Source organism: Macaca fascicularis, chromosome 9, assembly GCF_037993035.2.
Source record: "Macaca fascicularis isolate 582-1 chromosome 9, T2T-MFA8v1.1".
Taxonomy (NCBI): Eukaryota; Metazoa; Chordata; class Mammalia; order Primates; family Cercopithecidae; genus Macaca; species Macaca fascicularis.
In genome coordinates, this window is record NC_088383.1 from 30,319,734 (window position 1) to 30,332,016 (window position 12,283).

Sequence of the window (12,283 nt, forward strand, 5' to 3'; positions counted from 1 at the left end):
CCTGAACATGGGGCAAGAACTCAGGACCTGCTGAACGGCGGAAGTGAAAGGAGCTGTAACATGTTCCTGACCAGTTCGCTGAGCTGTGGGTGATGACATGCTCCTGCGCCATGGGAGTAAAGGATGGCAACCCTTCTGGGGGCCCAAACCTCAGGATTCCCTGAGCTAGAGCTGCTGTAACACTATAGCCCTCCCACCCTCTGCTGGTGCCGAGTGGCCACCCCACATGATGGGAAGCAGCAGTGGGACTGGTCCAGCCCATGAGCCACGGGCCAGAGCAAGGTGGTGGGACTGAAAGAGCTGTAACACAAATGGGCTGAAACATGTCCCCCCACTCATCACACTGTAGGTAACAAGAAGTAGGGAAGAGCTACAGCTCTTCTGGAAGCCCAGCCCTTGGCGCTCGCTGAGCCATGGCTGTGACATGCTGTAACACCTATCTGGGGCCTCTGCAGTTCTTGGTGTCTCCGAGCTTTCAGGCGCCACCACATTCCCCTCATCCAGATGCTGGTGCCGACAGTGGAAGTCACTTGTGATACATCTGGTCCAGCCGCAGCCTCGAAGGGAGCTGGCACATGGAGCTTCCCACCCTGCTGCAGCAGCCAGCGTGCCTGGACTATAACTCAAGCAAAGGCACCACCAGTCACAGAGGTTTCTGGCTGGTGAAGTGACACCCTAAGGATCCTGTGACACTGTGACCTCCCTCCCACTGAGAGACTAGTAAGGACTGGACAGGCTCATCATGGTGAAGTCAGAGCAACCCTCACCCTGTTCTCATTTCCACACTGTGGCGGGTTCCCTGCCAATCTGAGTACTTTGTCCCACTTGTAACTCTGACTTCTTGCAGATCTCTATCTCCAGTCAGTTCCTCAACCTGGGCAATTCTTCCCTCACGCCCCACCCTCATCCCTTCCTTTTCCTTCTTACTGCCATCATCGCAGAATTTGAGACTTGTACAATCACAGTAGCCTCTGAACTACCTCTGGTGGTGTCTCCTCCTCTTCTCCATCCTCCATAGGGCCAGAGCATCTGTTTTTTTCCACAATCCCATAAACACATACCACTTGTCTTGTCATTGAAGACTCTCCCCTGCCCAAACAAGCTCCATTCATTCTGCATTTTTTTTTTTTTTTCAAGACAGGGTCTCGCTCTGTCATCCAGGCTGGAGTGCAGTGGCATGATCCTCAGCTCACTGCAACCTCCACTTCCTGGGTTTAAACAATTCTCCAGGCATGCTTCACTATGCCTGGCTCACTTTTATATTTTTAGTAGAGATGAGGTTTCACCATGTTGCCCAGGCTGATTTCAAACTCTTGGCCTCAAATGATCCTCCCGCCTCAGCCTCACAAAGTGTTGGGATTACAGGCGTGAGCCACAGCACCCGGCCCATTCTACCTTCATGTGTCCTTTCCTCCTTCCCACCAACCTCCATCTTTTCATGAATGAAAATCCCACCCACCCTCTGTGCCCATGAAACCTTCCCAGACTCCCTCAGCCCCTGGCTCCGCACCTCCCATAACTCCTGTGCAGTGCATCACTTGTGATTCTTTCAGTGCAGTCTCCCTCCTGCACTTCTGAGCTGCTGAAGGAGGTTCTCTGCTACCCAAAGCACACTGGCCCGTAACCGTGTTCAGCTCACTTTTGTGCCCAGAGACATCAGCTACTTCATAATTACCATGGACAATCTTCTGCTTTTTCCACCTAAATCACCTTGATTTCTAGTTGCCTTTTTGGATACCAGTAAGTAACACTCATACCCAGCTCACTCAGTGCCTGAGAGGAATGTCGCCCCCTCCTCCCTCAGTCAAGTATCCTCGTTGGAGCATGATCTACACTTCCGCCATCTACTCGTACCTTGCCTATATCCCTCTGAATGCAATTCTTGGTTTACTCTTGTTTAGTGAGAAGGAAGCTTGTTCACTATCTTCAGTACACTGCTCCTTCACACTTTCAAAAAATGTCTAAAAGCACTTAAAACTCCCTCTTTGTAGAGGCTTGATCTGTTTTAAATGTAAGGACTGGATGCTGGTATGGCCACTGCTCCTGTCTCGAATAGGAACCGCGGTGGGGGTACTGTTCCTGTCTCGAATAGGAACCGCAGTGGGGGTACTGTTCCTGTCTCGAATAGGAACCGCGGTGGGGGTACTGTTCCTGTCTCGAATAGGAACCGCGGCGGGGGGGTACTGTTCCTGTCTCGAATAGGAACCGCGGTGGGGGTACTGTTCCTGTCTCGAATAGGAACCGCGGTGGGGGTACTGTTCCTGTCTCGAATAGGAACCGCGGTGGGGGTACTGTTCCTGTCTCGAATAGGAACCGCGGGGGGGGTACTGTTCCTGTCTCGAATAGGAACCGCGGTGGGGGTAATGCAGGAATGTGTCAAGTGGTTACTCATCCCCCACTGCTGCCAAGCAGGACGACATGTAATAAGTCTCATTTTAGCTCCGACAGGCGTGTCCCTATAACATATGACAGTTCAAACACTGGCCCTTGTGTAAGATAAAAATCACTTGACATTTTTTAGCATTCTAGAATATTTTGGAGAGGAATCAGGAGCAAACCAATGCCAAAGGTAAAGAAGTCTGAATTCAAGGGGTAGCAAAAGGTAAGGGTAGTTATTGTCAGATGTGGTTAAAAGGCAGGCAGGACCCCAGCTCTGCAGAATCGTGCAGATGAGGCAAAGGAGCATCTCAGAGACAAAGCTGCTACTTACAAGAACTTCTGGTCTCAACCAGTCAGAACTCAGAGTGAATCCTTTGAGGTGACTGGAGCCAACTGATTCCCTGAGACCCCCTACCCTTGGGACAGCTTAAAGGCTTAAGACTACAGATGGGTATTATTAGAAAACGGGGCCACACCAGAACCAGCGGGAGAATCTCTCATTCCATGGACTTTACGCTCCAGGAGATACCAAGTGGCCCAGTGGGAGGGTGGGGTTTGGAATGCCGTGGAATCTGTTTGCAATATGTTGGCTCGTTTTTCTCCAGAAATATTCTGCCTGCCCTGGGGGGTAGCTCAGATGTTGGCAGGACTCACCTCCTCAGCTATCTCAGGAAAAAAATAATCAATCCTTAGTCCTTTTTCCCATTGCAAGTCATAAGAGAATGTGCTTCCACCCCAGGGTAGCATGTGCCAGCCAGGTGGTGAGGTCATTGGAGCAGGAGTCCCAGGGAATAGGAGGAGCACGGACAGTTACAACCGACTATAGATCCTCAACAGCCAACAGAGAAGTAATAAGACCCCTTGTTCCAGTGATTCTCAGGGAAAATATTTTAGAGTTCCCTGCTCTCTGTTTATCTCCTTTCTAACTTCTTGTGTATTGGCAGTGGAATGACTGACCATTGCACCATCAGGCAGTGGAATGACTGACCATTCTTTACATCATCCATGATATCAGGGATGGAGTCGGAAGTGAGCTCTTTGGTGGGCTGGGTGGAATTATAGGGGCATCACTTGCACGCTCATAAATGATCTCCCTCCTTGTGAGACTCAGAGTTTGGGGGCAGTGCTGTCCTCCCAGGGTGCTCTGCCAAATATGCTTAAGTTCAACGGATAACTAGTATTTCAAAGAAACAGCTCTGGAGCTCTGTACCCAGAAAACACAAGAAGAGGACATTGCGAGTTCTCTTGGATTTTAAATGTGATTTTCTAAGAGATTTATGTTATGCAGTTAAGAAAAGAAAAACACATAGCAAAGGAAAAAAGATTTCAAAAACTTTCAAAAACGTAGATCCTTAGTAAGTGTGCTTTTCCTAGTCACAAATGTCTAATCTGTACAGGACAATTAGGACAATGTTCACAAAGCCCCATGCTGGTGGGTTCGCCCAAGCTCATGGCTGGATGGCCACTGGGCCAAGATGCTATAGAAGGAGGTATGAGGCTGAGCATGGTGGTTCACGCTTGTGATCCCAGCAATTTGGGAGGCCGAGGTGGGCGGATCACAAGGTCAAGGGATTGAGTCCATCCTGGCCAACATGGTGAAACCCGGTCTCTACTAAAAATACAAAAACTAGCTGGGTGTGGTGGCACGTGCCTGTAGTACTAGTACCAGCTACTTGGGAGGCTGAAGCAGGGGAATTACTTGAATCAGGGAGGCAGAGGTTGCAGTGAGCAGAGGTCGTGCGATTGCACTCCAGGCTGGCAACAGAGCGAGACTCCATCTCAAAAAAAAAAAAAAGAAGGAGGGATGAGGGCCAAATGAGTGATGCTCCGGTACAGCGGAGAGGTTGATAATCCCTACCCTCTGGTTTTGAGTACATAGGTCTGGGTGGGGAGCAGAAAGCCACATTTTTCAAGAGGTTTATCAAGTATTTTATTTATTTATTTAGAGTGGGGTGTTGCTCTGTTGCTCAGGCTGGAGTGCAGTGGCGCAATCAAGGCTCACTACAACCTTGAATTCCTGGGCTCAAGCAATGCTTCTGCCTCAGCCTTGCAAAGTGCTGGGATTACAAGTGCATATTACCATGCCCAGCTATTTAAAAAAAAATTTTTTTGTAAAGATGGAGGTCTCACTATGTTGCCAGGGCTTGTCTTGAACTGCTGGGCTCAAGTGATCCTCCTGCATAGGCCTCTGAAAGTGCTGGGATTACAGGTGTGGGGCCTGGCCATTTATCAAGCAGTTCTAATGATCATCCAGTTTGGAAAACAATAACCTTGATGAATGATGATCTGTTCCAAACCCATGGTGATATGGCACTAGTTGAAATATTTTATTTCAGTCAATCCAGAATTTTCCCTGGATGAATAAATATGCAGATACTCACTTATAATTGGACATTGTAGCCATTAGAATATTCTCTTCTTTTATGTATTTTTTGAAGGATTGACCTAAGGGTACTAAAATCCAGACAATCACCTTACATATGAATTCCAAAAACCCAGCCAACTCATCAGTAGGAAAGTTTTCCTTTCCCCTTATGGAATGTATGAGACCACTGTGGTCAAGGTTTCCTCCGTGAATCAGCTGCAGAATCATGGCTAAGTCTTAGGCACTGAGCTCAGCCTCCTCAGGAAACTGGCTCTGGAATGGCCACTAAGGCACTAGGAACAGGAGCTTTCTATTATCACTAATGATACCATGACAGAACCTTTTAAAGTCATTTTTTCTTAAATTAAAGGATATTAAATCATTTCCCAATATTTCATGGAAATCATAGGCTCAAATCATTTACTTTTAACACCAAAGTTACAAAAAGAATTACAATAACATTTTAGTTAAAAAAAAAATCCTTGCAGCATGATCTAGAACCAGAAACACCATTTAACCCAGCAATCCCATTACTGGATACATATGCAAAGGATTATAAATCATTCTACTATAAAGACACATGCACACATATGTTTAGTGCAGCACTGTTCACAATAGCAAAGACTTGGAACCAATCCAAATGCCCATCAATGATTGACTGGATAAAGAAAACGTGGCACATACACACCATAGAATACTATGCAGCCCTAAAAAACGATGAGTTCATGTCCTTTGCAGGGACATGGATGAAGTTGGAAACCATCATTCTCAGCAAACTAACACAGGAGCAGAAAACCAAACACCACATGTTCTCACTCCTAAGTGGGAGTTGAACAATGAGAACACATGGACACAGGGAGGGGAACGTCACACACTGGGGCCTGTCGGAGGGTCGGGGGATAGGGGAGGGATAGCATTAGGAGAAATACCTAATGTAGACGATGGGTTGATGGGTGCAGCAAACCACCATGGCACACGTATACCTATGTAACAAACCTGCATGGTCTGCTCATGTATCCCAGAACTTAAAGTATAAAAAAAAAATCCTTGCAGCTTATGGCTAAAACAAAATCTACAAATCAGCTGGGTCCTAATGAGGATTAATCATCATCATTCAATAAACATGCCCATGTTGCAAGTGGCACTTTTGGTGTTCTACAGGCATAAATCCATTTGATCCTCATAACAAATCTATATGCTATGTACTATTATCATTCCCATTTTACAGATGAGGTAATTGAGGCAGAAGTTAAGTTATCCCCTCATGCTAATACAAGTCATAACAAAAAGTGCTGGAATTTGAACCAACACTAGTAGCTTTAGTGGCCACAGAGAAGGCCTGCAGTCAGCCTCCAGGTTAGCAAAGCTTTTAAGGTAGATGACAGCATCTATTTAAGAAACAGAGCAAACAATTGCTATCTTTTAAAAACCTATCATATCACAATTGAAGGATTGATCTTATTTCATTTGCTTTAGCTTTAAAGACTTTTCTAGATGTTTGCCACCTTGCTTCTTAGCCCTTTAAAGTTATCCTAATTCTCCCAGCTGTTTCTTAACATTCAACGGTGTATTACTATTTAGCATATTTTCCCCACCAATTCACAAAGCAAATGCAACACAGCACTGGATCAAATGACAGATTTGATTTCAATTTTGTTGGCAGTACCTTCTGTGTTTAATTACTCATTGTGTTAAAAGTTAAAGCTGGTTATTCCTCACTTGTCACCTGCAGTATAAAAATGGAACTGTCTAAAACAAAAACACTTAATTACTTTCCTTCTGGAGAAGATTTGAATGAATCAGAACTGTCACAAAGTAAATTTTCACTAGGGAGCTTGACAGATGAAGAAATCAAACAGGCTTTCAGCTCTGTGTACTTTCAGTCTTTCTGCTCATTCAAGTACGTGTGTTCCATTCATTCATTTCTTCATTTCACAAATATTTATTGAGCATCTGCTATGTACCAAGCATTGGGCAGTAACGGTTAGAAGTCCTAAATATCAGGCATAATATCAAATTTAAGTACAAAAATGTTTTCCAAATCCTGTTTAGATTTATTTAGAGATATCTGCCTCTTTGAAATATCCTATTTTCAGAATAATTCAGAGTTTGCCATAAACTCCCACACTGACTTCCTTACATTCATTTCAGCCAAGCAAATTTAAACAGAAGGTGATGCTTTTCCTACACGATTTGCAATGACATGACATGATATCCCCTATCTAAATAATATGCTTCTAAAGATGACCACATTTAGTTTTTGTTTAAATCTTTATCAATTCAAGGTTATTTCAGCACATAGGTGGGTGGCTTATTAAACCTTTACTATTTGAGAAATTGCATTTCCTTTTTATTTTCCTCCTGGGTTCAAGCGATTCTCATGCCTCAGTCTCCCAAGTAGCTGGGACTACAGGTGTGTGGCACCTTGCCCAACTAATTTTTGTATTTTAGTAGAGGCAGGGTTTTACCATGTTGCACAGGCTGGTCTTGAACTCCTGCGCTCAGACAATATGACCACTTTGGCCTCCCAAAGTGTTAGGATTATAGGCGTGAGCCATCACACCCAGCCTGTATTTCCATTTTTAAAACAAAAACATGTAAACTCGTTCTATAACACTGAAGTTCAGGCAATTATGATACATAAAATACACGCAAGTTAGTCCAAAATCAAATAAAATATACAATAAACTGACATACAAGACAGATTCCAATAAACAAAATGTCACACTGAAAACAGAGTAATCTGATATTAGAATTTATTGTACTGCACTGACATTTTTTATGTAAAGCATGAAGCAGGGTCTGGAACACACTATCTCAAAATATGCCACTCTGGCATAAGGATTATTCTGAGTTGAAGGCAACTGAGGATCTCTGCCCCCACCTTTTCTGCCTCAAAGCAGGGCATACACTTCCCTTTGTTCAGGTGTCTCCCACTCCTGTACCAGGAAGGGGAAGTGCAACTCTTTTTTATTTTGTTTGAGATGGAGTCTCGCTCTGTCACACCTAGGCTGGAGTGCAGTGGCGTGATCTCTGCTCATTTCAACCGCTGCCTCCCAGGTTCAAGTAGTTCTCCTGCCTCAGCCTCCTGGATAGCTGGGACTATCCCAAGGCCCGCGCCATGACGCATGGCTAATTTTTATATTTTTAGTAGAGACAGGGTTTCACCATGTTGGCCAGGCTGGTCTTGAGCTCCTAACCTCAGGTGATCCACCCACCTCAGCCTCCCAAAGTGCTGGGATTACAGGCATGAGACACCGCACCTGGCTGAAGTACAGCTCTTAACCCTGAGTTGGCGATAAGTCTGTACATACAAATCTCACTAAAATAACCCTTATCTTCCCCTAGTTTCCCCATGTATTTCCCAGTTGCTTCCCCACAATTGATCATCCCTTGAAGCCCAAAGTTCCTTTCTTTTATGAAGAAGGGTATATAAGCTCCCAAGTCTGATCTCTTCTTTGAGGGTTACTTCTTTCCTGCGAACTCCCATGCATATAAATTATTAATAACATTTGTATTCTTTTCTGCTGTGAACCTGACTTTTGTCAGTTACATCTGCAGGCCCCTGGTCACTGCACAAGAGGGTAAAGAAAGAGTTTTTTCTTCTCTGACAAGAGCATGGCACTTGTATTTCTAATGTATTTCTCTTGAAAGCAGTAAGTTTTACTTTAAATTTCAGTAGTCAATTATTTTGCCTGATCCTAAAACAACAGAGTAAAGAATAGAGCCAGAGAAGACCCAAGCAATGTTTTTCCTCTGCCTGGGACCAGGCCCACAGAAAAGCCACGCCTCTACTTCTAGAATATTCCAGGTCCTCAACAGGTGTATACCTGTGTGCACTGTGACAGGTGTGTGCATAATGTTCTTTATGATGCTGTCTGGCTATTTAAACCCAAGTCAATTAGAGAAAAAGCACATTCACATTAAGAAATTCTGTCGGCTGGGTGCGGTGGCTAACACTTGTAATCTCAGCACTTTGGGAGGCTGAGGTGGGTGGATCATGAAGCCAGGAGATAGACCATCCTGGCTAACACAGTGAAACCCTGTCTCTACTAAAAATACAAGAAATTAGCCAGGTGTGATGGTGTGTGCCTGTAGTCTCAGCTACTTGGGAGGCTGAGGCAGGAGAATCGCTTGAACCTGGGAGGCGGAGGTTGTGGTGAGCTGAGATCATGCCATTGCATTCCAGCCCGGGCAACAAGAGGAAAACTAAACTAAAAAGAAAGAAAGAAAAGAAAGAAAAGAAAAGAAAAGAAAAGAAAAGAAAAGAAAAGAAAAGAAAAGAAAAGAAAGAAAGAACGAAAGAAAGAAAGAAAGAAAACAAAAAGAAATTCTGTCTACTTAACAAGAAAATATCCATCAAGGATATAGATGTAAACTACTTTTTGGAGATTCCTTGGAAGGATCGTTATGAGGTGACAGTGACTGTGAGCCTTTAGAGGACCCTCCAAAATATACAGTCTACTTGTTACTGGTGGACTCCGAATTTTCAATAGAGATGACACTTTTCTCAAATCAGTTTCAGTGTGGCTCTCTATGGAACAATAGAAATAAGAAAGCTGGCCAATGCAGGCCAAATTTGACAGCAAATGGAGATACCTGATTTAAAAGACAGACGCCTAAAAGAATAGTCCACAGTCTGGCCAAGACATTAAGAGGTTTTCAAGTCCTAAAGTACCAGCCATCATTACATTATCCTGGGCCACATGAAAACATCCTGCAGCCTCTAATCCATGATAAAGTGACGGTGCGAGCACTGCTGTGCAGCGGCGTGCACAGAGACTGTTGTAAGGAGCTCGCTGACACAGGCAGGAGAGCACTGTGCTCCTGGGGAGGCGGCCTAATCCCGTCCTCTTGAGGAGGCAGGGTATTTAAATGCATTTGATTTTAGTGAAAGCTCTAGAAAGCGCCAAAAATCCAACAGCTGCACACAGTTCCGATTAGGAACCATGACCTCAACTCGTAATTTTTGGGAAAGGAGGATTTATTGTATTGTTTGTCCAATTCAAGTTTTATTTTATGTCCATAAAGCTGTGGAAAGGAAATCACCATCTTTTCTGACTACAACAGGCTGTTTGCAGCTCCCTGACAAGACGCCACCCTGCTGAAAAGAAGAGGCACAGCCTCTGGGGCTTCAGGCAGGATTCTTCTGGATTACTGGTTGCACAAAGCAAAAGTCAAAGCATGTTCAGACCCCCGCCTTCCTAAGCTCTCCTTCTCACACAGACCCACCATGCCTGGCCTAGCCTGGACGCTCTTGACCATCTTCAAAGCCCAAATGCCTTCTTTTGAGTCATGTGTGACGACTACCCAGATACAAGGGTACAAGCAGTCCCCAGAGAATTACCGGGTCTGTTCAGAGGCAATAGGCTCTGCCCCAAACCCTTGACTACTCCTTCCCTTCCTGGTTACAAATAAGTTCTTTTGGCAGATTTTTTTTTTTTTTTTTTGAGGCAGGGTGTCGCCATCGTAGACAGGTCGAGCCATCATGGCTCACGGTAGCCTCCAACTCCTGGACTCCAGGACTTCCCGCCCCCTCAGCCTCCTGGGTAGCTGGGACTACAGGCATAGGCCACTGTAGACAGCTAATTGTCAGCAAACATCTTAACACAGAGCCAGTGTGGCCACCAAGTGCTCCACTGTGGCCACCACATGCTCCACTGCCCCATACGCAGGTAGGAAGGGGATTTGGGGCTAAAAGTGGCAACTCAAGATCCAGGTAGCTTTGTCTCAAGTAGCCCAGTAACAATCAAACCCCTGAATGGAAAGATATTCAAAAACAGGACAAACCATGGCCATGGCCAGAGGCGACAGAATTTAAACTGGAAGCCGTGAAAATTCTTTGAATTTCTTAGAGGACTGACAGAAATCATTAAGCGCAAAAAAAAAAAAAAAAAAAAAAATTGCATTCCCCCGGTCATCCACATTTACATTCTACCAGATACTTTGTTTGCTGAAGAATACACGTTTTAGGAGATTTTCAGTCCCAGAGAAGAAATGTTTTCAAATGGATTGTGACTCGCTGTGGATGCCTGCATGAGGAAAACCAGGGATGTGAAGGTCAGGATTTTGTGCAAACTTTAATGACTCTTCTGCCAAAATGATTTTGTTCGGTTAAAACTAAAACTAACCAGACGTATGACAAATATTTACAGTCGGGGTCAAGAGTGTTTACTCTTCAGCAGTTAGTTTTGAAAACAAAAGAGCTTTGACCACAGATGGACTGACGGGAACCAAAGCTGGAATGGAGAGATCCCTGGAAATGTAAGAGTCAAACTCACAGCCCTGCTTTCCAAAGCCCACCACTTCCAGGGGTCGGCCATGAATATAGATGATGAGCTTCGTGGCAATATCTATTTTTAAAGGCCAGCACACACACATACAATATGATATGGTTTCCCTGAGAAAGCCAGAACTGCCAAATAATTACCACATGTCTAATTTTAAATTTGAGTTAACAAACACCAAAGCAGAAGCTGAGGTTTGATTTTAACTTTTGCTCTACTAAAATTAAACTAGATTGTCATGTACTCATTTTCTCCTCATTACAAACTACATTTTAAAAAATATTATGACAAACTACATTTTTAAAAAGATTACTGCAAACTACATTTTTTTAAATGTAGATTTTTTTGGCTGTTACTCGTACATACATGTATGATACATATATAAACAAAGATAACGGAGAAGAAAAAAATGACCAATTCCAAGAAGAAATAACAGCCTCTTTCCACAAGGTATCATGAGGCCTAGAAAACAGAATTCATGTTTCAAGTTACAATAATTTTTAGAAGTTTTTTTAGTATTAGCAATTAGCAATATTAAGAAAGCCATCAGAACTGTGTAAATGGAGACATATTATGTATATACTATGCATGTTTTAAAAATTATCATTGCACACGTTAAAATCAGTCAGACTTACAGATATCCATAGCCATGTTGTTATGTCTTGAAGATGAAAAGGGAGAGACAGAAAGAGAATAAGAGAAAAGAGAATATAGGAAGAGATGAAAAGGAAAGAGGAGAGGAAAAGAGAAGGGAAAGGAAGGAAAAGAAAGAAGAAAGGAAAAGAGAGGAAGGGAAAGGGGGAGAGAGAGTAAAAGGAAAGAGGTGGGACAGAAAGGAGAGGACTCTCCTTATAGTGTCCCTAAATATTCACCCACCCTCTGACAAACCAAATAAGGGCACGTGGCAACTCGGATAGTCAACTGTGCGGTTATTTTAAAAACATTCATTCAGTGCAACAGCTGAGCTGAATTGTTTTTGATATACAGTCACCTCATCCATTTCAACTTGTGTGTTCATCTACTCTTGATGCTAGAGTTAAGCAGGGGAAGTGAGGTATTATCCCTGCCTTTTGTTTTTATTTTTATTTTCTTGAGACAGAGTCTCGCCCAGGCTGGAATGCAATGGCACGATCTCAGCTCACTACAACTTCTGCCTCCTGGGTTCAAACGATTCTCCTGCCTCAGCCTCCTGAGTAGCTGGGATTACAGGCGCCCACGACCACGCCCAGCTATTTTTTGTATTTTTAGTAGA

The 12,283-nt window shown here is 43.9% G+C and overlaps 1 protein-coding gene across 29 annotated transcripts in view; it reads right to left on the reverse strand.

The window, feature by feature from the left end:
• LOC102125303 (supervillin) overlaps nucleotides 1-12,283 on the reverse strand; it is a 275,990-nt gene that overhangs the window by 145,716 nt on the left and 117,991 nt on the right. Inside the window, exon 1 of one of the 29 annotated variants that reach the window (XM_074001300.1) lies at nucleotides 11,667-11,856. The exons of the other annotated variants lie outside the window; for them this stretch is intronic. Within the exon in view, the coding sequence (XP_073857401.1) occupies nucleotides 11,667-11,682 (16 nt within the window). The 5' untranslated portion in view covers nucleotides 11,683-11,856. Of the gene's footprint in view, nucleotides 1-11,666; nucleotides 11,857-12,283 lie in introns of those variants that run through there. 29 annotated transcript variants of the gene reach the window in all.